This window comes from Chrysemys picta, chromosome 15, assembly GCF_011386835.1.
Source record: "Chrysemys picta bellii isolate R12L10 chromosome 15, ASM1138683v2, whole genome shotgun sequence".
Taxonomy (NCBI): Eukaryota; Metazoa; Chordata; order Testudines; family Emydidae; genus Chrysemys; species Chrysemys picta.
In genome coordinates, this window is record NC_088805.1 from 31,382,312 (window position 1) to 31,409,455 (window position 27,144).

Consider the following 27,144-nt stretch of genomic DNA (forward strand, 5'->3'; position numbering starts at 1 on the left):
CGTCCATCTAGCTCGCGACAGTTTTTCTATTTGCCTAGGCCAAGTGCTGAGCTCTGTGCCCCAATGCATCCTGGGATATATGCCTTAGCATAAGGGAGCAAGAAGACGCTGAGTACAATTTAGCATGATTACTCCCCCCCATTCGGCCCCCCCACTAATTCCATGCCCATAATACCTATCAATATGGGGGGCGTAACCTACATGCACTGGCTAGCACACTGCTACTCGTTTCCCAGTATGGGGCTCGCTTCAGAGAGAGGGTCTGTGCAGGGCTCCCGACAGTGCAGTGCGCGTTCCCCGCACACATGGTTGATGCGTGCGACCATGTACGGGGAAGGATGCTGAGGCAGCAGTGGGTTTAGCAGACCCGGGTTTAACACAGCTCAGTCTTGTTGAACTACTTAGGAAGCCCAGAGAGAAGTGGCCCAAGGCATTTCTGCAGGGACGTTCCCACTGCCCCAAGCTGTTCCCACGGCAGGCGCCTTGCTGTTGCTCACATCCCCCATGTCCCTCCATAGCTCCCGGCTGGGTCAGGGGGGTTCTGGTGATCCGCAGGGCAAGATCCTCAGCCAATGTAAATGGGAGCAGCTTCCCCTGGGTCTGTGCCCTTTACACCCACGGAAGACTGGGCCCGGACTCTTGCCATCGGATGGCTTTGAAGGTGCTGTCGAGTTGCATGGCCGGAGGGGCTTCTCTGACGGTTGAAAGCCTGTGGGGCGTAGGACGCTGCTGAGTGACCGGGGCCTCTCTCCTCTTTCCTTCCAGTGTGTACTGGGACTATGCCATGACCATTCGCCTCGAGGAGATCGTCTACCTGCACTGTCACCAGCAGGGTAAGGGAGGCGGGCATTGCTTTCTCTCCAGGGCAGCTTGTGCCATCTGCTCGCAGAGGGCTGCAGCAGGTACCTGGAGAATGTGATGATGGCAGAGAGCGCCCGGGACAAGTCTTGAAATACCTAGTTTCTGTGGAATCACTGGTTCAAATCCCAGCTTGCTTGAGTCGCTCCTTCACGCTCCCAAGGTAGATGAACTGAGCTCTGTGCGATTGCTCTTACGGGGCTCCTCCAGGGGGGACCTTAAAAGCAGGGCCTGCCTGCTGGGCTGGGCAGCGACGACTCTCTGGCACTTTGTGAAGAGGGTTCCGGGATTGGACCCCTGGGCCTAGTGTAACTAGAGAGGGAAGAGCCCTGGTGGTTAAGGCGACGGGCTGGGACGCGGGAGACCTGGGTTCTGTTGCTGGCTCTGCCATAGCCTCCCTGGGTGTCATTCAGTCTCTCTGGGCTCCAGTTCTCATCTGTAAAATGTGAGTAACAATATTCCCTTTGTGTCCCATCTCTTCAGAATGTGCAGGCTTTGGGGCAGGGCCTGTCCTTACACTGTCTCCCCAGTGCGCAGCACAACCGGGTCCCAAGCCCAGTTGGGGCTGCCAAGCACTATCATAACAAATGTAAATACGTTTTCTGCCCCAGTGGCAAAAGTTGCCCTCTACTCCCTGTTGTTCAGGGTGCAGTAAACCAGTTGGCTGCCGCTGTCCACCGTACAGGTGGCTGCATTACAGTGGTGCCTTTTATATTTAATCAGTAAAGTGCTTTAAGACCTTCTCTAGAAATGTATATTGTGTGAGAAGGTTCCCTTCCTCTTCTCAAGTGAACGCAACCTGGGCCGACTGTGTTAGGAGACTCCTTTGGTCTGTCATTGCTGAGAGGTGTGATTGGCTGGTCTGTGCTTGTCTCACCTGTTTTATACAGCACTCCACATGGTGGCCATGAAACAGCAACAGTCATCATCATACTAACAGCCCGAGTGCTAACAGCAATAACGCTCTCCTGCTAGAGATCACGTTTCCTGCAGAATCACTGCATTACGTTCATTAGGGACAGAGACCTACGCAGGGGAACAGAAACAAACTCCCTGCTGGCATTTCAGGCCAGGTTTATAATTGCAAATCCCAGGCCTGCACAGCTGGAATTTTGTCTGAATCCGTGTTAATCTCGGCTCAGCTGATTTGTCATTAACCATCCCTACTGACCCCTGTAGGTGCAGTAATACGCACACCAGCCCCACAGCGTTTGTGGTTGCAGGCAGTTTTCCACGCGTTCAGTAGGGGTGAATTTCCCCCTAGTGCAGAGCCTATGAGTTTACGTGGGGCTCTAGTGGTGCCTAGGCCTCCTGCCTGGGATGGATTCCCACCTGTGGGAGGAAAGTTCCGATAACTCGTGGCCTGGAGCTGCATGTACACGTTCTGTATTTATTTCTCCCCTGGAAGCGTCTCTGGATGGCTCCACTGTGCTGGGCCCTGGGGTTTCACATGGGTAGGGTTACCCCTGGCACCTGTTTCCCTAACTTCTGTGTTGTGTATCTTCTCTGCTTTCGTTCCTGTTGCTAATAGTAGACAGCGGTGGGACAGTAGTTTTGGTGAGTCAGGATGGAATTCAGAGGCCTCCGCTCAGGTTCCCCAAAGGAGGGCACCTGCTTCAGTTTCTGTCCTGCCTAGAAAATGGTCTCCTCCCTCATGGACAGCTGGACCCACCTCTTTGGTCACAGAGGGGGAAGGTAGGAACCTTGGCTGAAGTGTGGGTTGGAATGCAAAGGCTCAGTAACTGTGCTCTCACCCCTCGCCGACGTGGGCTCCTGGCTGGTGCTGGTGCTGGTGCGGCAGAGTGGTACCTGCCCGGACTTAGTGGCAGCTACAGTTGAAAAATCCCAGGGTGTGAATACCTCTGGAGCCAAGCACACTAGAAGCCCAGCACTGGACAGGAGTTGCGGGTGGTGACGTGATCTGCACCCCCTGTAGAAAGGAAGGTCATGCAGTAGAGGGGAACCTGCAGCCTACGAAAAATGAAACCTTATATCTCAGTGCGTCCCTTTATAAATGTACCCTGCTACTGGACACATATTCCTGGGCCACAGTGCGGGCTAACTGCAGTGCAGGAAAACACCCGAGCTCACACATTGTCCAGCAACCACAGCCACCAAGAAAGAGCAGTCCCCACAGGAGCTTGCTGAATACAACAGGTGTCACTTTATTTCAGGCCAAGACTCCTATCCATGCAGTTGTCAGTACCCTGGGTAAAATGCACCCCTGGACCAGAAGGCCAGCAGCAGACCTGGGTCCCACTTCAGCCTGGAGGGCTGAAGTGGAACTTGTGCTACCTTGAGCGGCCCTTCTGGACAGGGATGTATTTCCCCCTTACTTAGTAAATTCATGTAAGATGGGAGTGACCAGGCTCTGCCTGTTGTCTTATGCTACTGGGCAGTTTTCCTGCAGCCGGAGGGTCACATCTAACTTGCATAACATAAAGCAGGTCGCAGATGCTCTTACCTTAACACACGGGTATATTGATGCCCTACAACAGACCTAGCAATTGGTCTTCGCATGCGATGCCCTGTCTCGAGCGAGGAGTCTGGCCACGTTGCATGTTGGGATCTGCAGGCTCTATGAACCCCATCTCTGTATGCAAGTTATGGTGGCCGGGGCTCTGCTGTTTCAGAGACTTTGGTACAAGCTCGTATCATAGCTCCTACCTCGGGGGTAAACTTTTCTCTCTGTGTGAATGTAATCAAAAGCACGGGGGTCTTCCAGCCAAGCGAGTGCTGCAGATGTGTGAACTCCTAGGTCAGCGGGAGGGCATGTGTGTTCTTGCATTAGACAATCTTTTCAGTGGCAAAGTGGCATTTGAGGTTGCCCTGAATGTAAACACATAGCCTGGCTTTGTAAACAGGAGTTCTTATTTATGTAGGGGAAGGTGTTTCCAAAGCTGAGAAAGCGAAGTCCCCAGGGCTCTTCCGAGTCGGCATCTGATAAGGAAGATGATGAAGCCACGGACTACGTTTTCCGGATAATCTACCCCGGCACGCAGTCAGAGTTTGGTAGGTGCACTCAGTAATGACATGCAGCGTTGCTTGTTGCTGGAGTGGGAATAGCCCGACGCCAGCACTGCTGGAAATGCACAGCACAAGTCCCTGCTGAAAACCTTTCCAAGACAGGGTTTGGCTGAGGGAGAATTGCCTTCTCAACATCACTGGGATTTACCCGTTGCTCAGTAAAGAGGGCAGCAGTGAACCCTTTGCTCTCATAGCTGGAGAAGGGCCCCAGGCCCCCGTACAAGAGAGCTCCGTGAATGTTGCAAAGAATCTTCCCCAAATATTCCTCGGACTCTGACCGAGAGCCTGCTCTGGCTGCGTTCACGAGCCTTTCTGGGCACTCTCGCTGAAAAAGCAGGTGGCCAGGAATGTGTTAACTGGGAATCCTGTTTACTTCTCTCGCACTGGTGCAAATCAGGAAACACTTCACTAACCCCAATGGGCCAGATCCTGGGCCGACCTCGGTCCCTTCTGTGCTACTCCAGCAGCACAAAGAGGGGAGAACCATGTCCTGTGAGAAAATTCACACTGGCGTAGCTGACTTTGCCCCACCCCCTCCTCCCCGGAGCAGGTGGGGATGATCCTATTGGGTTGCTTGACACAGAAATGGGTCATTAGATCATCTCGTTTGACCTCCTGTGTAATGGAGGCCAGAGAGTTTCACTCGGTTACTCCTGTATCTTGCTCAGTAACTTGTGTGTGACTGAGGCACAGAAGAAGTCTGCCTAAGGCTCTGTCTATACTGGACCACACCACGGCCGGCTGCGCCGCTGTAGCTGGTGGAAGAGAGCGCTCCTGCTGGCGTAATTAAACACCCCCAGCGAGTGGCGGGAGCTGTGTTGGCAGGAGTGCATCTCCCGCCAACATAGCACTGTCCACATCGGTGCTTTTGTCAGTCAGGGGGGTGGTTTTTTCACATCCCGACCAACAAAAGTGCTAGTGTAGACATAGCCTAAAAGTAAAACAAAGGGAAGAGACGCCCCTTTCTATCGCTTTGTTTCAAACCCTCCTGTACCGTTCCCTCACGCAGGGAGTTCACCGTTAAATGAATGATTGACCGCTCCTCTGGCAGGGGTATCTTCCTCTGTCACATGATATAGGACTTCCCCCTAAGGCTCTAACTCCTGCCCGGGTTCTTCCTCCCCTCACGCATTTGTGCCTTTGCCCTGTCTCCACGTCTTTAGTTCCTGTAACCAGTCATTCTCGTCCTTTCCTTGCCTCCCCTGCAATCTCTGGCGCCGCTGGGAGGGAGATGACCCCGAGGACTCCTGCTACAAGCAAGATTGTGGTGATCCCCAAACGCTCTCTGAGCCTCCCGGCCAGACCCCTCACTGCGCCATGGACTGAACCGCATCAGCGTAATGTTGCTGTCACCCATGTTACTTTCATTTTGCTGCCTGGGCCATGTTGTCACTTGTGGATCCTTGCGTGCTGGGCTCAGCAGCCCCGTCTGGGTTACAGTTTTCCTGATTTGAGTTCTCAGAAGGGAGAAGGCCTTGGGGAGGCCTCGTATCCCTTCGCCTGGTGCCCATCGCCAACGCTAGCAGCTGCTCAAGAACGACAAGCAGGGAGGGTTAGGAGGTGCCGAGGGGGCATGCACAAGCCTCTGCCATCTGGAGGCCTGAATTCCTACCCTCTCTTAGCTCCTACGTGCAAATGAACTGGATTATCGCTTTTTATCGTTCAGAAGAGGCCCCAGATAGAAATGGCAGCTGAGCGTCAGGGCATGGTCGTGCTAGAACAGCAGCAGAGCTGCTGGGAGGCTGTCCAGAGTGTGCAGGGCTCTCTGAACAGGACGCTCATGCTAGCCTCTGGTTGGCCTATTACTTGGGAACACGCAGGAGACTAAATTTGCTCACGATCTCAAACCCAAACCATTGCAAGTGACCATTCAAAGCCCGCCCAGAGAGATTTGAGCAAAAGACAACATCCCGGGAGCGGCCTGCCTGCGCTGCCCTGGTTAACCTCTTGCAGCATCTTAATCAAACTGTTTCTTCTTCAGGCATGACTCTGATATCCTCCCTTTTTCCTATGGTCCCTGGGTCTTTTTCAGCATTCAGCCGTCCCAAGCAAGCTGACTGAATGCACCAGAGCTACCCTGGATCTTTCCTTTCCTGCTAGTGCATCACTACTCAGCAATGTGATTGGCTGGCAGCAGACCCATGTGGTTTAATACAATCTGCTTGGGAAGACCATGGGTTATTGATCTCTCTAATCAGAACTTTCCTGTCCCCCTCTCTCTCTCTCATCTGGCGTGTGAGCCATCTATCTCCTATCACAATTGCTCAGTGATGTCTTTTCCTGCCCTCGCAGTGCCCCAGGAGCTGATCGACACACCAGCCAGCAGCCTGCCTTCCATGTGGCAACCTAGCACCCGCAAGTCCTCCTGCTCCTCGTGCTCCCAGAATAGCTCCTCCGATGGTGGCCCATCCAACGGCTGCAACCATGAAAGGTACAACCAATGGAAGCCGTGTTAATGTGGCCGGTCTGCCTGTCCCAACAGCAGGAATGCATGCACCGGAACCAAGCTGAGATCCCCAGAGCGCGTCAGTGTGACTGACGGCCAGTGATGGGGGAGACATTGGGCCCATTTTCTAAGTCGGGGCTAGGTCAGACTCCAGGGCATGTGTCCGCCCCCCTCGGCTACTGCTCAAATGGGGACACCTTCGTTGGATGTTTAAATCCTCAGGCTGGGATGCTCAGGCTGGCACTTAGGAATGGAAAAGGGCTTTGAGGCCAGTTTGGGTTCCCAAGGTGGGGCGTGGGTGGATGTTAAAAGTGGGGAACCCTTCATTTGCAGTGGGGACCTGAAGGCAGTTTTGTAGCCCAAGTAGAAGTGAAAAGTCTTCAGCAGCAAAATGACTGTGTCCTAAGTGGGCTCATCCTGTCATGGGAGTGACTGTCCGGAATGGGTTAATGGTGGTACAGTAATCTCCTCACAGGCATGGCCTAGTGAGCTGAGCACAGGCCTGGGAGCTGGGATTCCCTGTTTCTGATCCCAGCTCTCCTATGTATTCCCATTGCCGCCTTGGGCAGGTAGTGTAGGCTGGGATTTTCTGACGAGACTGAGGGAGTTAGTTGGGTGCCTGACTCCCGTGGGGGTCTTTGCAAATCCCAGTTTTATGTGCTCTGCCTCAGTTTCCCCATCGGTAAATATTCACATTGATTCTAAATTGCCTTATTCCCAAGCCCAGCCAGCCCTCGCGGGTCAGCGTTGGTCAGGCAGTGGGAGTAGAAAACTTAGAATGAACAAAACATTTGATCAATTGTAAAAAACCCGAGCCTCCTGGCTCTTCCCTTCTCTCCCTTCCCTGCTTAGCAGATGCCCACCTCTAGCATGGAACAATTATCGCGGGGTGAACAAACCAGGGTCACAGAGCGGGGCAGGTTGCTCTGTGATAGAATTACTGAGGAGAGGCTGCATTTCCAGGTGTTTGCACATGAGCAGTTGGGGCTGTGGGGTGGGCCAGGACACTGCGTGATGGCTGGGGCCATGATGGGGGCCATTCCTCTCTTGTATCGGATTGGTTTTCTTCTCTCTTGGCAGAACCCCACTAAAGCTCCTGTGTGACAACATGAAATACCAGATCCTCTCCCGGGCTTTCTATGGCTGTGAGTGTTCTCTTCCTCCATCTGAACCTCGAAGATAGGCCGGCTCAGATTCTCCTCTCCATTGCGGCTTGGCTTCAGTGGGCTTGTGACAGAGAGGAGAGCTGGCCCAGGGAATCAGGCTGATACCGTACGCAGGGCATGTGCACACACCAGTGCTGTCAACCAATTGCATGCACGTAGTGTGGGGACTAGCGGGTTAGGCTGCTCGTGTGCCAGAACCACGGCCCGCCGTGCTGACCAATATTGTTTCCTTGTACTCCCCCGTCTGTCCATATATAAATGCAGACTGTCCGTTCTCCGGGGCAGGGACTCTCTTTGTTCTGTGTTTGCACGGCCCCTAGCACAACGGGGTCCTGCTCCGTGACTGGGGCTCCAAATCACAGGCTTTGGCCCAGTGAGCTAAAGAGAGTAGCAGCCATTTGCCCATGATCAGGAAAACCCTCCTGGCAGTGAAATGTATCTGGCTGGAGAATGTCTCCCAAAGGAGGAAGACCCCTTGTTTGTGACTCTTAGAATTAGACTGGAAAAAGCCCTAGAAAATCGGCACTGGAGGCCAGTGGCCCAAGGTGGACGGACTCACTGGCATTCCGGGTCTTTTCTGGGCTTCCATCTGTGTTTTCTGGGGCTGCCCAAGTGCTTTGTTCTGAACGAATCCTTGCTCCACCTGACAGGGCTGGCGTACTGTCGACATCTCTCCACTGTGCGAACCCATCTGTCCGCATTGGTTAACCACAACATTGTGTCTCCTGACCTGCCATGTAATGCCAGCGGTGGACTGACTGCAGAGATATGGCAAAAATACCTGCAGGATAGCACGGTAGGGACCAGCGTTCTAGTTGGACGGCTAGAACGCGGCCTAGGCAAGAATTACTGCAACACAAAGCTGCTCTGTGATTCTTTTACCAATGGTTAATGACAACAGTGTAAGCGTCTCCGGCAGCGACTCGTCTGTGGGTTAGTACAGGGCTGTATCTGCTTGTGTAATACTGCTCAAGAACCACTGCAACTGGGATCCGGAGATCCAGATCTGGTCTGCTGTTCGTTGCTTCAGGGTCCCCAGAAGGGCACTCGTGGGGTGCATGATAGAAGCCTAGCCGCATCGAATGGCTAACATACGGGATGCCTGCCTAAGCCCTTTTGACACTTTTGTTTTTCTTTTTTGACTTCTACATCTGTTTTATTTCCCTCCGTTACATTTTCTATTTATTGCACCGCTTGTGCATTGGCCAGTCATCATTAATGATATGCTCTGTGTCTGTATGGCCCTTTACGCCCAAGTGTCTCACAACACTTTTCAAAGGATAATGAATTGATTCAGGCGCGCAGCCCCCCGAAGGGGAGCACTGTTATCACCGGTTCACCATGCTGCAAGAGTGGCACGGAGTGGTCAAGTGACATGCCCAAGGCTGCATAACGATTCTGTGCCAGAGCCCAGGAGCCCTACCTACCTAGACCATGGCCCTGTCTCCAGCCCTCGCTCTGACTTGCTGTGACTTCCCTACACCACTGCCGGGGGGCAGCTCGGCCAGGGGTAGCAATGGTGGGATCACTAGTGTAGACGGGGCACAGGTGTTTTTACCACAGCAGGGTTGAGTGATGTGGTGCTGGAGGTGCGAACTCCGCCCCGGGGCTGCTGCTACGGAGCTGCATTGTTGGCCATGCAAAGGCACGAGAATGACCTTGGCCAGATCACTTTTTCTTTTGTGTCGCATCTTCCTCCCCTCTGCTGCTGCTCAGGGGCCCTGCCTGGCTTAACGAAGGCCCTTGAAGGCCAGCGTTTTCCCAAGTGCCCCCTAGCTTCGGGTGCCTCTGTTTTGTTTCAGGCTGAGCGCTGGAGTTCAGGGTTTGGGGTGCTCAGCACCTTGGAAAAACTTCAGGCCCTGGGTGTCCAAGCCCGGCCCCCAAAGGAGCGCATGCTATGGGAAAGTTGTGCCCCAGAGATCCTGGGGCGCTGTCAGGGGCTGCAAAAGGGCAGGGATTGTTGTTGCAAATGCCAGCCAACTGGTTTCGGTCCTGCCCAGGGCCTTTCAGTAACTGGCTGAGCTCTCCCCGCAGAGTTACGAGGAGCAGGAGTTGTTACGGCTCATCTACTACGGTGGGATCCAGCCTGAGATCAGGAAAGCCGTCTGGCCCTTCCTCTTGGGCCACTACCACTTCGGGATGACGGGAGCTGAGAGGAGAGAGGTCAGTCTCCCACTGGGCTGGCTGCTGCCAGGGCAGAGACCTGGGGTTTGGGAAGCTTTGGGATGAAGGCAGCTGGACAGAGCCGCGGTTTTTGTGTCCAGCCCGCAGTGGCTGAAGTTTTGCGCCACTGGCTCTGATTGGTGGCGCTGACAGGGTGGGGAGGGGTGGGCCAGAGAGGTGCTGGACTCAGCAGTGCCTGGGGAAAGGTCTGAGTGCCTAGACAGCAGGATGAGCAAGGGATTGAAATGCTGCTGTCTGGCTGGAGGCTGATCCCCTTCCAAGAGCACTTTGCTCAACCATTTGGCAGCTTCTCGGGGAGGGAAGAAGCTGGCTCATAGTTTCTCCATGATGTGGTGCCTGACGGGGGGAGCTTCTCTGCCTGTGCCACACCGGAGCTCAGAGCAGACATCAGAAGCCTTGCACTCAGCCTGGGTTCCAAGCGTGCTCGGGGTGTGGGGAGCATGTTTGGGGTGGAGTCGTGCAGAGGGGCAGCCACGCCCGCATTCGGACTATCCTGGTGGGTTCTCTCTCTCTGAATGCTGCAGGTTGACGATCAGATCCGGGCCTGCTACGAACAGATCATGGCGGAATGGCTGGGCTGCGAGGCCATCGTTCGGCAAAGGGAGAAGGAATCCCACGCTGCGGCTCTGGCCAAGTGCTCTTCTGGGGCGAGCTTAGACACCCACATTCAGAGGATGATGCACAGGGATTCGACTGTCAGCAACGAGGTGAGCCGGCTGAGGGCCTGCCGAGTGGGGCCCCCCCATCTGCCCTGTGGGGGAAGAGGGCTCCTTTTCCCTGGTATTATTTTACTGTTGGCCCATTTCCTATTCTCTCTCCTGCCCTCCCTCTTTGCCTCTCCCCATTTCTGCTCCTCTGCAAACATTGTTCACAATGACTGTTTCACTTCCCAGCTAGACAGAGAGACTGGTCTGACTCCTGCTCTCCGGTGTCTCTCTCCCCTTCGCCTCCCTGGGCCTGTACTGCTCATGGTGCTGCCTGCGGCCCTGGAATAGAGCTGTGTCTTCTTCTAGCCTCTGCCTTCCCCATGGGAGCGTCAGCCTCTGTGATCCCCATGCCCCTGGAAGTACCGAGACCTGCGCTGCAGTCACGCCAGCTAGCCAGCCTCTGGGTTTGGTTAGCCAGCACCACAATATTGTATTAAAATAGGTTCTATCTGCATTAATTGGCATCTAAAGGGTGGGGTTGAAGATGAATCGGCTGACTCCGCTAGCGTGTGTGCTGGTAGGTGGAGAATCCACCGCTCGAGCAATTGCAGCAATGCACCGAGCTGGGCAGTTAGCATGGAGGTTTAGGGGCTTGTCTGGGGCAGTGTCAGAGAGAGGGGAGGGGGGCAGTGGTGCAGGGGAACGGAGCCCACTGTTCCCTTCTGAGTTAGTGGCTGATCGGTGCAGATTGCAGAATGCCCACGGGGATCAGCCCATAGATAGACGCCCAGGGCCATGCCCATGTTTGGTCTCATTCAGGTGTACACAGGTGTGACCTTTCTGTCCGGTGGTGTCTGAAGCTGCAAGAACTGGCTTCAATATCTAAGGGTTCCTCTTAACAATGCAAAACAGAACAGGTTCGACCCTCCTCCCGCCCTGTAACATGGGAACATTAAACACCACCCCGGGCACCTCTCTGAGGCAACACTTCCCACTCGCAAGCATGGAGTCTGTGTAACAAGAGAACAGTTATTAAAAGGGGAAGGGAGCCCAACACCCAGCATTCAATAGCACATCACCATGAACAAACACCCGCCCCACAGCACGGGCCCCATTCAGACCCCGTTTACTCCACTGTTCCTGGGGGCGAGGAGAAAGGAAGGGATATTTTGTAACCTAGAGCCAGATTCTCTTCTCACTCAGATTGGTGTAAATCAGGAATAACGTCAGTGAAGTCAGCGGAGTGACACCCATGTTGAACTGGTGTAAGAGGGAGGAGACTCAGGCCCGTGGGGTGTACGGACCTGCAGGGGTCAGAAGCTATGGGAATAGCTGACAGACTGGTCTTGGAAGACATGAAATCTTCACTTGGATCCCTGTTCCTTTTCTGCCTCGTTGCTGCCGAACCCAGCTGAGTGTCTTTGATTCCGCTCTGCATCAGAGCGATGAACTGGTCCCACAGGAATGGGCAGGTGGGCAGGAAGCTGTTGGGTTTAGATGTGGACCTGGGGAGGGCTTGCTGTTGCGGGACTGGCATGTGGCAAGGAAAATAAATCTAGAGAACAAGCGCCAAGGACTGGAGGGCAGAGTCTGTTAAAGGAAACAGCCTTGAACACAGACACGTGTGAGGGCTTTCAGTCCAGCTTTGTTCTCTGAGAAGGAAAACTGGAGCAGGGCATCCATACAAGGACTTTGGGAACTGGGAAGGTGCCAGCTGCAGATCAGGGCAGTGTAGTGCCAGGGGGAGAGTTTTCTGTGCAACAGAACAAGCGACTAGCCAAGTCACCTGACCTCATCCACTGGAAGCAAAAACCATATCAAGGAAGGCCAAAAAAGACCCCTGAGTCAGGCTATCTGAGCTGCAGCTCCGCTCCACTGCGGCTTTATCTGTCTTCTTCCTGAAAGAGTTTTTGTGTGTGTGTGTGTATTGGTTGGTGAATCTGTCGGCTAGAGATGAAGGTAGCTGTGTACCCATATGCTGTGGGTGGGGGAGTAGGGGATATGCAGGGAGTGCGCAGATCCCTTTGTTGCTTGCAGGAGCTAAGCTGACAGCTCTTGCACTGAGCCAGGTGCGAGTGGGCGGAGAATTTGGCATTTACTGCATTTCAGTGAATCATTCCTATCTCAGTGGTGCCTCCATTGTGCGGCTGAGTTACACCTGGCCCATCTCTCTGTTCCTGGGAGGGGCCCTGACAGAGTCCATGAGTGTAGAGGATCACCCCTTCCCTACCTTAAATCTGAAATCTACTGTTGCAAAGTGTCCCCGCGATTATGGAGAAAGCGATCACCTGTCCCCTCCCCGCTGGAGACCCTGCCAACAAGTACAACACCGGGGTGGGCACAGGAGGCTGCAATTTCCTGCTCCTGTTCTGGCTCTGAAAGGTTTTTTCTTTAAACTTCATTGCAGCATCACATACCGTTAAGTTTCACACCACTTGCATATGTCACTTTGACATGTAGTGAAATAGCACCTTGGTTCCACTCTAAAAAATATCACTGTGTGAGTTATGGACAGATGAGGAGCAGGGCAAACCGTTCTCCCCAAAGCCTTAATTTAGCTGTGGAAGTCAATGCCAATGAATGGCTGTTCAACAGACAGAGCAGCAAAGCATTGCCTGGTTCATTACAGACCCATAGCAGGAAAGCAGCCTGCTCCACGTCAGCTTGGAGTCAGCAAATGCTGCTGTCGCGTCTTTAGTCCGTCAGTCTTGACAGTCTCTCTCTGAAATTACAATACTTTAGAAACCGAAGAGCGTGCGTAGGGAGAGGGGTTGAGTCATGGCCTGGGCTTTGGTTACTTATGTAAACTCCGAGGCGGTGAATTGGCTCATGGCTCACTCAGGATCAGGGTTAGACTCTGGCACTTCGGGGATGCAGCTTGAGCTCCCCAGAGGCCAGAAGAAAGCAGCTCATCTCACCCTCCAATGTACGGCGTTGAACAATTCACCTGGGACATCTCTTAATCGCCAGCGCTCCCTTAACAAGAAGCACCAGTCACTGCTAGAGGCAGGCTGCTGAACTCCAGACCAATAACCTGACCCAGAATGACAGATCCCAGGTCCTGTAAATCTGTTGTTTCCCTGATTTAAATATGAGGATTTATCAGGTACAGTTTCCCCCCAATCCTTGTGTGCAGATGTGCAGGTTACAGTGGTGCTGCTGCAGCGTTAGCTTCACCCCGGGGATCCGGGTGGGGACAGTATAAGCCTGTGCTTTGCTTTTTTCCCTGAACTGTTCCACTCTTCTCTATTGCAGTCTTCCCAAAGCTGTAGCTCCGGCAGGCAAAGCCACGCCCGGCTGCTGAGTGACTCCAGCTCCAGCACCCAGGTAACCCACCCAGCTTTGCACCCTCTAGTGTGACTCCAGCTTGGGTTGATACCAGAGCTTTATCCGCCAGTTTTGAACAGGCTTATATTAGGGGTGTCCAAAATACAGTTAATTGAGCTCAGCCTGCATGCTACTCTGAAGGCTGCGGAGATCAAGACAGAGCGTCGCTTGATAGGACTTGACAGCCAGACCTCCTGCCTGGACTCCAAATGAAAGATTTGCCCCATTTTCTGCAAACTTTGTGCATGTGCCAACCTGGACCTCATTAGCTTCCTGCTTTGGCGCCGTGAGCTGATTTACATATGAACAGCCATTTGTGTACCTAAATTACAACCCTGCTAAACACACAGTGCCTTTCTGCATTAAAATACAGTGTAGAAGGCGGTCACTGCAAGGAGTGCTGGCGGGGCCTTTTGTAAATAACCAGAAACTGTGTATGGCTAGATCGAATGAGGCTGGATGTTTGAAGCTGAGGCTTCAGTGGGCACAACACATGGTGACGTTTTTGTCGTCTTACATGGCCAGGTCCGTGGCAGGGACCTGCAGTTTGGTGACATACAAAATAAAATTCAGCTAATCCTAGAAAATGTATTGGAGCATCCTGAATGGATACTGCAGCTAGAACAGAGCCAGAATCAAGATGTGTGGGCCCCTCTCAGTGGAGTGACACTTCCTCAGGGTAGTGGCTATAACCAGAACAGAGTTGCAAGTGCTCTGCCTCTAGCTGGAGTAGGTCTTACGCGGTGCCTGAATTTGGCTCCATCTCTTACTCCTAACCCAGAGGAGGTCCAAATGCACTGGAGTCGTGCACGGCTTGTCTGCACTGACTCCGCACAAACTGCGTGAGCATCCAAAGCAAGCAGCCGAGTATTTGAGCCGATTTCTTGCCCCCTCTTGTGACGGCCCCTAGACTCGAACGTAAATGCGCTGCAGAATGTTGTGCAACATCGTTGCCCCTAAATTGTTGTTAATGTGATGGGAATGAGTCTAGGTCACTTCCAGTCGCCAGAGCATCTTGTTGTGGGCTGTGCTTGAAGTTAATATGCTCAAAAATTCACGATGGCTTTGGGAAGTGACTCTAAAATGGCATTGTGAGCCCCTTGCTTCCACGTCAACCCACTCAGCCAATGGGCAAATCGTGCTTTGTTCCAGCTGCCAGCCCTGCCTGCTCATCCTGGGATCTGAGAGGAATGCTGGGGTCTTTCTAGCTCCTCCATTGTCATGCACCGTAAAGACTCTGCCTTCAGTTACACCTGCCCTGCCCCACTGTCTGTTGCCTGTGGGGTTGCACGGCTGTAACTGATTTGGTTACATTCTGTTGATGCTGTGCAAGCCAAACTAGGACCCAGCTTTCTCTCGGCTGGCTTTGGTGCTGCAGAGCTAGCAGGAGTTGAAAGCAGTGAAAGCTGCTCGTTGGTTGACTCTGAACGTATACGGGGAGCACAGTGACTGGGTAGGATGGTGTCACTTTTCAGAGCAGAACCTCACTTTTCTCCCCATGGCATGAAACCCAGGGATTGCGTCACCAGCCAAAGAGTTAGGGGTTGATGGTGAACGCAAAGGGCATTTGCCTGGGCTAAGGGGGCTTTCTGCTCATTGTCTGCACAGGTGTTTGAATCAGTTGAGGATGTGGAACAGACGGAGGCAGATGCCCAACTCGAAGACGGCAAACAAGCCAAAATCCTAAACGGGACCATCGCCAATGGCACGTGTTCCCCTGAGCCTGGCCATCCCTCTTCCCAGACTTTCTACAGCACGTCTGAGCACAGCTTCAGCACTGACGAGAACGCGACGGAATCCAGCAAAACCGGGGCCTGCCACCGAGGGAAAGCCAGTGGGGCCGAGGCCCCGAAACCACAGAGCTCAGCCAATACACTGTCCGAGGATAAGCTGGCGGGGGAGGATCTGCAGGGCCAGGACAGCCTGGAAGGTGAATGTCCCATCAATGGAAGCTTAGAAGTCTTTATTCCAGTTGGCGGGAGCACAGCGGCGGTTTTGCCTGACAATGAAGCGGTGGGCCTTTCTGTGGTGGATGAAAGCTGGGCTGATAGTGAAGCTGAAAAGCGCAGCTTGGTGGGGAGTGAGGACAATCTGTCGGAGGAACCAGAGATGGAGAGCTTGTACCCACCGCTGGATTCACTAGCTGTGGCTGACTTGGCTAACAATGAAGTTTCTCCCGTCTCCTCAACTGGGGTCACCTATTCTGTGAGTATTTGCTTAGGAATTTCCATCTCGGGCTGAGAGCCAGCAGTCTGTAGGTCCCTTTTCAAATGCAGTTCACCAGTTGCTCTGTGCGACTCACCATGTTAATTCTGCAGTTGCATGCATGCTGGCTACCTCCTTCACAACCAAACCTCTGAGCAGAGTGCGGTGCACAGGGATTCATTTGACTTTGCAGCATTCCTTTGGGGGGTTTTGGATGAATTCATCTGTATTATTTTGGTCTGTATTTCTGTAGCCAGAGCTCCTGGACATGTACACTGTGAACCTGCATCGCATTGAGAAGGATGTGCAGAGATGTGACCGGAACTACTGGTACTTCACACCTGCCAACCTCGAGAAGCTCCGCAACGTCATGTGCAGGTAGCGACCTGTGGGATTAGGGCAGGAGCTGACTTGCACCCTACTCATGAATAGGGCCACCTATGTGAATGTAACGGGAAACCCCAAGCCAATGGTGCTGGCTCCAGACCCATTTGTTCTCTGTTTTATTGTTTCTCCCCCTAGAAGACTCCAGTGTCCTAGTGCAGCTCGTAATCAGACAGGGAATTGTGGCTACAAGAATCTAGCCTCTGAGACCCCACCCCCAGGAGCAGAGGAAGCGATGGCAATAGCCTTTAGCTCTTGCTGGTCACCTCAGGTCCAGCAGTGATACAGTTCTGTCTTGTGGTATGAATCCAGCCCGGACCAGCTTGCTGTGTAGCTCATAGTAGGTGGGCTCCACTCTTCAGTGCTAGCAAGGTCCCACAGGACAGCAGCAGACACTGCTTCACCACGTCCAGCATCCCGTTGGGTAACACGGTGCGGCCCACTCACTTGTCTGGTTATGCAGAGTTTTAATGAGGATTCACCCTGCAGAACTCAAATGCTAACGAGGAGTGCAAATGCCAGACATTCGTTACATGTGCGTCTTATTGCAAACAGTACGGTGGTGAGGGCTGTAGGAGTACCTGGAGAGACGGAAATATCTGGGTGGATTTCTGACTTCTGTTGATTAGTCATCTCCTGGAGAGGTCATTGTAGATAGTCTCACAGATCACAAACAGCTCTGGCTCTGTTGACCCAGCCGTGTGAGGGGCAGTGAAAGCTGAAGCGTTAATATTACACATCTCAATAATGTGAGGAAAAGAAGTGATTTTATTAGAGCTGTCAGTCTCCTAGGCAGGCCTGGAAGATCTTGGCTGAGATGAGACCTACAATGCAGCAGGCATCTGGAAAGATGGATAGGGTTATTCAGTAATGATTTCCTTATGCCACGAATAGGTTTTTGCGGCCTTCTGTAGTGAATTCTGATTGATTACCAAATCTGGCATGTGATCTTTGCCAGGCTAATTACTCTCCAGGAGCCCTTGATCCAGGGAGGGAGAAGCAGCAGCAGCAGGTGCTCTGCTCAGACAGGCTTTCTTGGGGGCCAGAGAACGGACTGGAGGGGAGAGGCATGTGTCTTTTTTTACAAACTAGTGTTAAACTCTTCACTGTTCTCACCATTGCCCCTGGCACTGCTTGATTCTGATTTCACTTGCTCCTGAGCTGGTCCCTGCTGAGTTGTTCTTGCCCGATATCGACGTGGGATGTGCACCACGAACGTAATGGTTAACCTATCTCCTCACCTGCCCAAGTGAGTCGTTTACAGCTGTGCTGGAATGAGTGAGCAAACCCGAGGGTAGGATTAGCAGGGGAAAGTGAAGGCAGTTCTCATGTCTCCTTGCTGAGCCCTGTGGCCCTCCTTTCACGGCCCAGGCTGCCTCCTTAGCTGCAGCGGCAGGTGAGCCTGTGTCACTGTGGCCGATTGCCCGGGGCACTGCTGGCCCAGTCTGTCTCCGTGGAAGGATGGCTGTTCCACGCGGTGGCGTGAAGGGGTGCATGGTAGAGTGTGGAATGAGACGTATTCTCCAGGCTCTTCCAGAACGACAGAGCACGCCCCCTGCTCCACCCCCACTAGGGAGAAAAGAGGGAGCAGACGGCTCTGCAGACCCTGAACAAACTGTATTTCTGTCAGGAACATGCAGGAACCCAGCGGCTCCCCCGGCGCCCTCCGAGTGTGGCCCATCTAGAAGGATGTTCCAGGGCCTAGCCACCAGCGATAGTGGGGCTGGCAGGTCCTTTCCAGAGGCACTGTACTGCTGGGCCTAGTGGTTAATTAGAGCAGTGCCTTTTCCCTTCCCTCCAGGGGCCACATCGTCACTCAGTTTTACTTGGCCTCACTTGCCTGTTGTCGTTGGGGATCCGGGGGGTCTGATTCCCCCACCTGGTGCCAGGCACTGCTGTGTGGGTTGCCACCCAGTCAGTAATGACAGCGCCCGGCACCGGGGAATCGAGCCCTTTGGCTTCAGACTTTTGGCCCCATGGAATCAGTGGGGCAGGCAGGCTACTGCCAAGTACTCCATCCCATTGCTCACAGGAAGGTGGGCTGCCCTCCAAGAGATGAGCAGTACGTTGGGCCCGGCCCCTCTGGGGAGTTCACAGCCCGTCTTCCCCGCTCTCTCCCTAGCTACATCTGGCAGCACATTGAGATCGGCTACGTGCAGGGAATGTGCGACCTGCTGGCGCCTCTCCTGGTCATCCTGGATGATGGTGAGTGGGTGGGGTCCCGGCAGCTCCAGGGAGTGCGTTTAGCTGAGTATTTAAGAGGGGAGGTGTGGGGAGAGCTCGCTGGCTCAGTCAGCCCCACAGATCTGGTGTGTCCAGGCCTGTCTGGCTCTGTCCCCCAAACAAGGACGGCACGAGTCCACGCTTCCTCGATGCAGCCTCCCGCCTGGAGAGACCCCTCTGGGTGCGGGGGGAGAAGCTCTGTCACCATGACCTGTTTCATCCTGGCTCTCTGCTGTGGAGATTCAGCAACACAGGCTGGTTACTTTCAGTTGTGGGGGTGTGCATGTGCGTGTGAGCAGATGTGTACATATAGACACCCGGGTCAAGGTGCCTGTATGTAATTGGTGTGTACACACATGAACGCATGAGTGCAGTAGAGCCATGACACTCTCTCTGTTATCCCATGCAGAGGCGCTCGCGTTCAGCTGTTTCACCGAGCTCATGAAAAGGATGAACCAGAATTTCCCACATGGGGGAGCCATGGACACCCACTTCGCTAACATGAGGTCACTGATCCAGGTACTGGGCCTGGGGCTCATGGCGAGAAGGTGGTGGCGCTTCAGACCAGCCGAAGGAAGGTTTTTCCTCATCCGCCTGTTGTGTTAGAAGGACTCTTAGGGGGAGGGGGAGGGTTCTGGAGCAGGCACCCTTGGTGTGGGGGGCAGGGTTATGGAGGGGCTTGTGGGGGAAGGCCCAGTATGAGGGAGTGTTACAGCTCCAGAGGAGCTTGAAGAGAAGGCCTGAGGGAGCATGTGTAGGGCTGTGGAGGGGGTTGAGGGCAGGGCAGAAAGGCCGGATGGGAGCAATAGCTGGCGCCGTCTCGTACACTAACTGGATTCTGGACTCCCTTTGCTTTCTTTGGCCAGATCTTGGACTCTGAGCTCTTTGAGTTGATGCACCAGAATGGGGACTACACCCATTTCTACTTCTGCTATCGATGGTTTCTCCTGGACTTCAAGCGAGGTGTGTGGCGTGACCTGGCCCTGTCCTCAAGGCCTCTGATGAACCAAGTGCAACAGGAAAGTCCCAGGGTGCCTCTACCTTAAAAGCAGTGGCATAAATTCAGATATTCCTTGGGGTGGGGGAGGAGGCAAATTCAGGAACCCCGTTCCAGTCTCCGCTCACCCCCCATCCCACAGGGATCTCGTCCAGGGACTCTTCCCACCAGGGGTGAAAGTAAGCCGGTACGGGCCGGTACGGTGTACCGGTAAAAAGTGGCCACCAGTACCGGCCCGTACCCCGCTGACTTTAAAGCGCTGCCACGGCAAAGGACCCTGCTTAAAGTGCTGCCTGTTGTTGCCCCTTTTGCCTCCCACCCCCGGCCGCCGACTTTTTTCTCTACAGGGCCAATACATGCAAAACATCCCCAGTGCCAAACTTTTACAGCCTAGGGGGCCAACAACTGACTCTCCTTTTTTAAAAACAAGTTTCCGCTGTGGGGCTTTGTGACACACTCATCTAATGGCCACTCCTCTCGCCCCTTGGAGACCTTCGCTCACGTGTGGAAGAGACAATAAACTGGCTTCATCCTAGTCCCAATAGGTAGTTACACAAAGCTACAGCAAAAGGCAGCGCGGGGGGAGGTTCCTGTGTAGGCGGGCTGTAGGTTTGGAATGTCAGATTGGTGGGGAGCGAGTTCTGTGAGCAGAGCAAATACTAAGCTTGTTGATAGCTATGGTGGTGTCATCCCTTATTTATCAGTAATTCAGTCACAACATTCTACTTCGTTGTATTTTAATGTTTGAGCAGCAATGTTAGTATGTTGGGAAAATAATTTGTATTAGACAGGGTCTGTAATGTGGATAACTAACATCTGGGCACGGGGAGGTGTCATGTTTTATAGTCACATGCTTTAAGGCAAGATGGGACCATTAGCTCATCTAGTCTGACCTCCTGGAAAACACAGGGCAGAGAATTTCACAAGTTACCCTCTGTACTGAGCCCAATAACTTGTGTTTGGCAAAAGTACCTTCCAGAAAGGCAGCCAGTCTGGATTAGAAGACATCAAGAGATGGAGAACCCTCCACTTCCCTTGGGAGTTTGTTACAGCGGTTAATCACCCGCAATGTTAAAAAAATGGTACCTTATTTCTAATTTGAATTTGGCTGGATGCTAAATCCCACCGTTGGCTCTTGTTCTGCCTTTCTCCAATTAAGATCACCTTTTGCATTAGGACTGACTGTTCTGTCATGTCCCCCCATAGAACTCCAGTGGCTAGTGAAGTGATGTGAGATAAGAGTCAGGCCACACTTAGGTCCTTAAGTTCTGGCAGGAGTCTGATTACTTTCCATCTATAAAAACAACTTTCCATATCAAATAACCATCAGTCGGAAACAAAATCCCCTTTGAAAAATAATTCTGCAACCTTCCAAAGAAGGGACTCGCCATAGTTGCTAGGCATTCTCCATAGCCCCATTCCAGGTCCTGAACCCATCCTAAACGACGCCCTGGCTTAGCCATTGTTGTTCTCTTTTCCAGAGCTGGTGTATGATGATGTTTTCTCTGTCTGGGAGACAATCTGGGCAGCTGCACGCGTCTCCTCTTCCCACTATGTCCTCTTCATAGCCCTGGCCTTGGTGGAAATGTACCGGGACATCATTTTGGAAAATAACATGGATTTTACAGATATCATCAAGTTCTTCAATGGTACGTCCTGAGTTTTGTTGGGCTGGATCTAGGGCAGGTACTCAGTCTTTGTCAGCAAGTCTCTGTGGTTAGGGTAGGTTAGTCTATACTAATCACTAGCGTTTATTGAAACAGAATGGGGCAAGATTGCTTATGAGAGGCCACTAGGCTGATGTCCTGAGCAGAGGGCTGCGAGCCAGCAACTTGTAGGTTCTAATCCGGACTCTGCTTTTCTTCTGTGGCCTGAGGGCAGTTGCTTTCCTGCTCTGTGCCTCAGATTCTCCACTTGTTACACGGTTCGCTTCCCGGTAGAGAACAGTCCCCCAGCGATTCTTTAGCTAATAATGATTCTCATAAATATTTAATATGGTGCTTCTGGACACAGCCATGATCAGGGCCCCACAACTGCTCTGAATAGCTTCAGCCCCTTCCTAAAACGTGGCATGGGCAGAGAGATGCAAACCTTTGACGGGCTCTCAGCTTTCTCAGGACTGGGAGCTATTTAGCCATCGTTTGTTAATTCCTTTTCCTTCCATATTCCAGAAATGGCCGAGCGGCACAACACCAAACAGCTTCTGAAGCTGGCCCGGGATCTCGTGTACAAAGTCCAGACGCTGATTGAGAATAAATGAAAGGCCTGGGAAGGGTGGGGTGTTTGGCGAGACGTCGCCGACTCCCGTCCAACACTTCCTTCCCCATCTCCTTTTTCTTGAAGTGCCACACCTGTGACAAAAAACCCTTGGTAGTTTGACACATGCTGCTCTCTAAGATGAAAGTACCCTTATCTCTGCTCTCATGCTGTTGAGCTTAGACATTAGGGGAAGGGTCCCCTGGTTTAGTTCTTCAGTTCAACATTCGCTTTCAGTGATTGACCAAAGATCTGTAAATCTGCATCTTATTTTTTGTTTCAAACATTTCTACGTTGGAAGCAAATCCTGGGCAGACATTGCCTTGCCTTGCTTTGCTTTGGTGGTATTATTGCAGTTATGGTTCCCATCTTTAGCAAGAGCACTTTCCAGACAAAGCTTTCTCAAAGAGGGTGGGCTACAGGCAGACTATGCCTCTGCTGTCCCTTGGTCCACCTTTGAATTTGCAGCATATACTGCAGGGGAACAAAGCACTTCCCAAGAAGCAGCTTCCCCGCGTGACAAGAAAGCCAGGCAGCATCCCTCTCAAGCTAGTAAAAACTAGGGTGTTCTCAGCATTCGGCTCTGGGGGAGGAGCGTGAGGCTGTGCCTTCAGCAGAGAGACTCTGATCAGAGAAGTTCCTCCTATGATATACCCTCTTCCTTGTGTGGGGCTCTGTTTTCCTCCCATTCCCTAGGGTTGACAGTTTGCTCCTCACCCCAGGATCAGAGCATGTGGAGTTCCAACTCCGGCTAAGTTTCCAAAAGAGCTCAGGATGCCAAGTATTTCAGTGCCAACATAGGAGCTGAGCTCTACTGGAAAGTCTGGTTCCAACTGTGCGTCCTGAGCATTTGAAAAATCCGGCCTTGAGCTTTTTTGAAAATTCAGAGTTTGTGCCCAGAGGAGTCTCTTGTGTTTCTGGAACCTGATCCTTAGCCCATTGAAGTCAATGGAAAGACTCCAGTTGGACATCGGTGGGCTTGTGGAGGAAAATAGACCAAGCTTAGCATTCTCTGTTCTGGGTACCCAGAGTGGTGCAATTCCAAGGCAGCTCCCCTGCAGTGGCACTAGCATTGTGCCCCACTGGTGCTGTGGCGTGCAGCACCTTGGCCCACACAAGAGCAGCAGGAAAACTGAGCTGCAGGATAATTGGTGAGGTTAGTGCAGCCAAGAGTTTGGGTTTATTTTTCAACTCAGGTAAAAAAAAGTAGAAGAGGAAAAGGAGAGAAGTGGGTTGTGTTAGTGGGTTAGTTCCCACCTGCCTAGGAAGGTCATTGTCATGGCTAAACCAGTTGGTGGTTGCTCCTGGCAGCTGGGAAAATGCTTTGCTGTAGCTCTTTCAAGGGTACTTGCTCTCAAATTGTGCTGCAAAAATCTGTTTGCCAGCCATGAAATGTGTGATAAATGTGTTTTCTCTTCCTCCACTCAGCTCCCCCAGCAGGGCTAGGCCAGAGCCCTCCGTGCTGAGGGAGTGGTGTTCACCAGAAGGGGAAAGGGACTCCTCTGTTTCTCCTCCTGCAGAACCCTTCTTTGTACTGGATGTATTTTGTATTTGTGTGTTGTGTGTCTCAGACGTTGCTTGCAGAAGAAACCCAGAAGAAAATAGTGCATGCTCCAGAAATCAGTTGCAGAGTACAGTGAGCCAGTCTGCAGTATGTGAACAAATCACCTCATCCCCCTGTACTAGTGGGATGCAGAGTCTGTAACTGCAAACCAGGGAAGGGCAGGGCCTGCTGAACCCTTTTGCTGAAGAAGAATACAGCGCGAGGTGAAAGCAGAGGAAATCTGTCTTCTCTAATTTCTTATTTTGCAGGCTATTTGTACTTTATCCACATGAGGTAGGAAACCCTCTGAAGCAATTTTCTGCCCAGGTTAGAGCCAATCTGCTGTATTAAACGCCAAAAAGAGCTTAATTTACTGGAGAAAACAGTCCGCACTAGCATCTGAAATAGTCTGCATGGAAACTGAAGAAGTTGGGCTTTAAACCTTCAGGTTCGACTATGAATCTTTCATCTTTTCCTAAAGCAGAGAGCAAATCTCACGCCTACGCTGGTGACCTGTTCCTGATTTTACACTTGTAGCTTTTCAGATGTTAGAATGGATAAATAATCTGAGTAACCTTGTTCTAAAGTGGAAGGGATCAAAGTGACACCTTCACATAGCAAAACTAAGGAATAATAACCATTAGATAGGCATAAATAGTAGTATTTTATCAAGCAACAACTCTGATGACACTAGCTTTCAGGCTTTTTTTTTTTTTTAATGGATAGCTGAGAATCCTGCACAATATCAGCTATCTGTATTATCTGACTGTGTCTTCGGGCCCATCAATAGCAGTGTTTTTGAATAACTTCTAACAAAAAAAAGTATTTATTTATTCTATTGATTGTACATTACTGTGTGTCCTTGTATACTGAATTCAGTGAGTGTGACTCTTTATGCAAATGGAGATATATCTTTCAATGTTGCAAACATATCTGTAAATGTTTACCAGAAAATTGTGTCTATATATACAGTATAGAGAAAAAAATGTGATTTAAGTGGGGTATTATTTTTTTGAGGGGGGAAAAAAAATCTTTGCTTCTAAGAACGGCGTGGTTCTCTATAGCACCTACTCAGTGATGTGCCAATCTGTCACTTTCCTTGTACTGTGAGAATTGTTCTGTTACTGCAACAAAAAGCTCAATGCAGGTTAAGAAACCATTTGACCTCAGCTTTGCTTGGTTTAGCACTGATTAAAAATTGTGGAACAGAAACAGAGGTAGCAACTTTATCCCTGATCCCTCAATGGAATCGCCACAGGTGGCCTCTATCACCCCACTGATTTATGTGGGGCTCTGCACAGGCACTGGGGTCATCCTGGGTAGAAGTGATTGCAGGATCAGGGCCTAATGTGTTTTATTGCAGCAATTTAGGTTCCCCCAAGAATGTAATATATTAGGCTGCAGTTAAAGCAACACTGCATCCATTTTGCTCTAAGAGTATGAACGTTAAACTGATCCCAGGGTATTCTCCAGAAAAATAATGAAAAGTGTCCATAGAGAAAGCTTGAGGGATACATTCTACTCTCACTTTGAATGTAAATCCAGAGTAACTCCATTGCAGTCAATGCACCAAATGTAACATTCAAATGGGAGCTGCCAGCATACATTAAAGTCAGTGGAACAAATTCTGCTCTCAGATATTCCAGTGGGAGTTGTGCATGCAAAGCTCAGAGCAGAATTTGGTCAGGCGGATGTCTTATCTTGAGTGCTTTGCTCTTTGAATGCATTTCTTGTTCAGATATCTTGCCAGGTTGTTAATTCACGTGCACAGCCGCAGGCAGGTTGGCTGATTGGTGGGGTTATAAACAGTGCATATTAGAAAGTCAAGATGTACTGTAATCATGGCAAATTTCCATAGCTTTTGGTCATATGTGGTCCTAGCTCAGCTCTGCGTGTGTGTCCATAGAATGTGTACTTGGAGTCACAAAGGCCCTGAACAACTGGGATAGTTTGGATTTCATAGAGACATTAGAGCCCCTGGAAACAGAGACTGTTCCAACAGAACACTCAGAGAGCAGTAAGGGGGAAAGGGGGAGTTTGCTTGTCTGTCTGAAATAAAAAAATTGTGAGCAAATTGATTCCAAAACCAAACCATGAATTAGATAACGTGATTGTATGATGTCCCCACCCATCCATCAGTGGTTTAAATACTTTAGAACCGTGATTTTTGTGAACACCAGTCTTACAAACAGCCAGTTATACAACCCATTTTTCCTGATGGGGAAAAAAAAATCACATAATGAAAATGGCGTCACTGAAAAATGAGTCGACAGCCCTTCACAGTCTAATGGCTCAATGCACTGGAAATCGCTTTGGAGTAGTTTGGAGGAGAAGAAGAACGAGACACAGAGTATCATACTGCAATGTGAGCACCGTACCACTGTCAATTTGAGATGTTCCATTTTCTGAACACCTCAATCCCTAATTAGTTGTAAAATAGGGGTTCTATTGTAATGAATGGGAACTGACCTCACATGACTTCCAACTAATGCACACAGGGCCTGGTGTGTCTAGGGTGACCAGATGTCCCAATTTTATAGGGACAGTCCCGATTTTTGGGTCTTTTTCTTATATAGGCTCCTTTACCTCCCACCCCGTCCCAATTTTTCACACTTGCTGTCTGGTCACCGTAGGTGTGTCCAGGGGCTTTAAGTTGGTATATCCACACTGCAGTCCAAGGGGTGATTGCAGTACGTGAAGCCATACCCGATATAGCTTTACTCTAGCTAGCTCAGGTGCCAAGAGCAGTAAAGCCATGGCAGCACGGGCTAGCTGCCTGAGTGCATACTTGGGCTTGGGCAGTTAGTCTGTGCTGCTGCTGTTGGTACCCAAGCTAGCTAGATTCAAGCTTGCTCAGCTGTGACTACGTGTGCTGCAATGACATCTCCAATTGCAGTGTAGACCTACCCTTAGAATCCACTTGTATGCACACAATTTTTGTGCCCATATATATATCCCTTAGCATGCTCTGTGTGCACGAATGACAGTGCGTAAACTGTGTGTGCAGGTAAGTGGAGGCCATCTTTTAAGTCAGGCTTGTATTGTAATTTGTGTGGTAATCCATGCATAATATGTCAATTCCCATTGAAATTGATTAGCGCTCTGCAAGCCTTGTGTATGTGACATCTAATTCGCACATTGAGTGGTTTCCTTTTGGTGATTTAAACTACGGTTACCATATTTAAAAAATAAAAAAAAGGACACTCCAGGGGCCCTGGCCCCGCCCCAACTCTGCCACTTCCCCAAAGTCCCCGCCCTAACTCCGCCCTCTCCCCTGAGCGCCCTGCATTCCCCCTCCTCCCTCCCAGCCACGCGAAAAGGGCTGCCCGAGCGCTACCGGCTTCACGGTTTGCTGGGCAGCCCCCAGACCCTGCGCCCCCGGCCGAGCGCTCGGGCAGCTCGGCACTTACAGAGCCCAGTAGTTCAGGGAGCACAGCAGCCGCCAGAGTCCGGGAGGGGAAGTGCCCGGCCGGGGGCGCAGGGTCTGGATGCTGCCCGGCAAACCGTGAAGCCGGTAGCGCTCAGGCTTCGGGCAGCCCCCTTGCCTCCGGAGGGGAAGTGCCCGGCCAGCGGCTCAGGGTCCGGAAGCATGGGGGCTGCCCAAAGCCGGTAGCGCTCGGGCAGCTCGGCTTTAAACAGAGCAGAAGAGTCAAGGTAGGGAGCACAGCAGCCGTGGGAGGGGAAGTGCCCGGCTGGCAGCATTTTTCCTGGACATGTTCGGCTTTTTGGCAATTCCCCCCGGACGGGGGTTTGATTACCAAAAAGCCGGACATGTCCGGGAAAAACCGGACGTATGGTAACTCTATTTAAACAGAATGAGTTAGGAGGGTGGCCATTGGGAAAGAGTTTGCTTATGTGTATAATAGGATAAAGGCCGTGGT

At 51.7% G+C, this 27,144-nt stretch overlaps 1 protein-coding gene across 8 annotated transcripts in view; it reads left to right on the top strand.

Moving 5' to 3' along the window:
* The window catches only part of SGSM1 (small G protein signaling modulator 1), a 76,168-nt gene extending 51,693 nt beyond the window's left edge, over positions 1-24,475 (top strand). For 3 of the 8 annotated variants that reach the window (XM_042852377.2, XM_042852379.2, XM_042852382.2), the window contains 17 exons: positions 766-833; positions 2,390-2,553; positions 3,741-3,870; positions 5,049-5,222; positions 6,178-6,316; positions 7,412-7,476; positions 8,148-8,293; positions 9,532-9,660; positions 10,206-10,388; positions 13,584-13,655; positions 15,264-15,860; positions 16,114-16,238; positions 18,367-18,449; positions 18,877-18,986; positions 19,334-19,430; positions 20,946-21,113; positions 21,636-24,475. In XM_042852377.2, the coding sequence (XP_042708311.2) occupies positions 766-833; positions 2,390-2,553; positions 3,741-3,870; positions 5,049-5,222; positions 6,178-6,316; positions 7,412-7,476; positions 8,148-8,293; positions 9,532-9,660; positions 10,206-10,388; positions 13,584-13,655; positions 15,264-15,860; positions 16,114-16,238; positions 18,367-18,449; positions 18,877-18,986; positions 19,334-19,430; positions 20,946-21,113; positions 21,636-21,724 (2,539 nt within the window). In that variant the 3' untranslated portion in view covers positions 21,725-24,475. The remainder of the gene's footprint in view (positions 1-765; positions 834-2,389; positions 2,554-3,740; positions 3,871-5,048; positions 5,223-6,177; positions 6,317-7,411; positions 7,477-8,147; positions 8,294-9,531; positions 9,661-10,205; positions 10,389-13,583; positions 13,656-15,263; positions 15,861-16,113; positions 16,239-18,366; positions 18,450-18,876; positions 18,987-19,333; positions 19,431-20,945; positions 21,114-21,635) is intronic. The other 5 variants (XM_042852378.2, XM_042852380.2, XM_042852383.2 and 2 more) reach the window with 3 other exon arrangements.
* Positions 24,476-27,144: the final 2,669 nt, after the last annotated feature.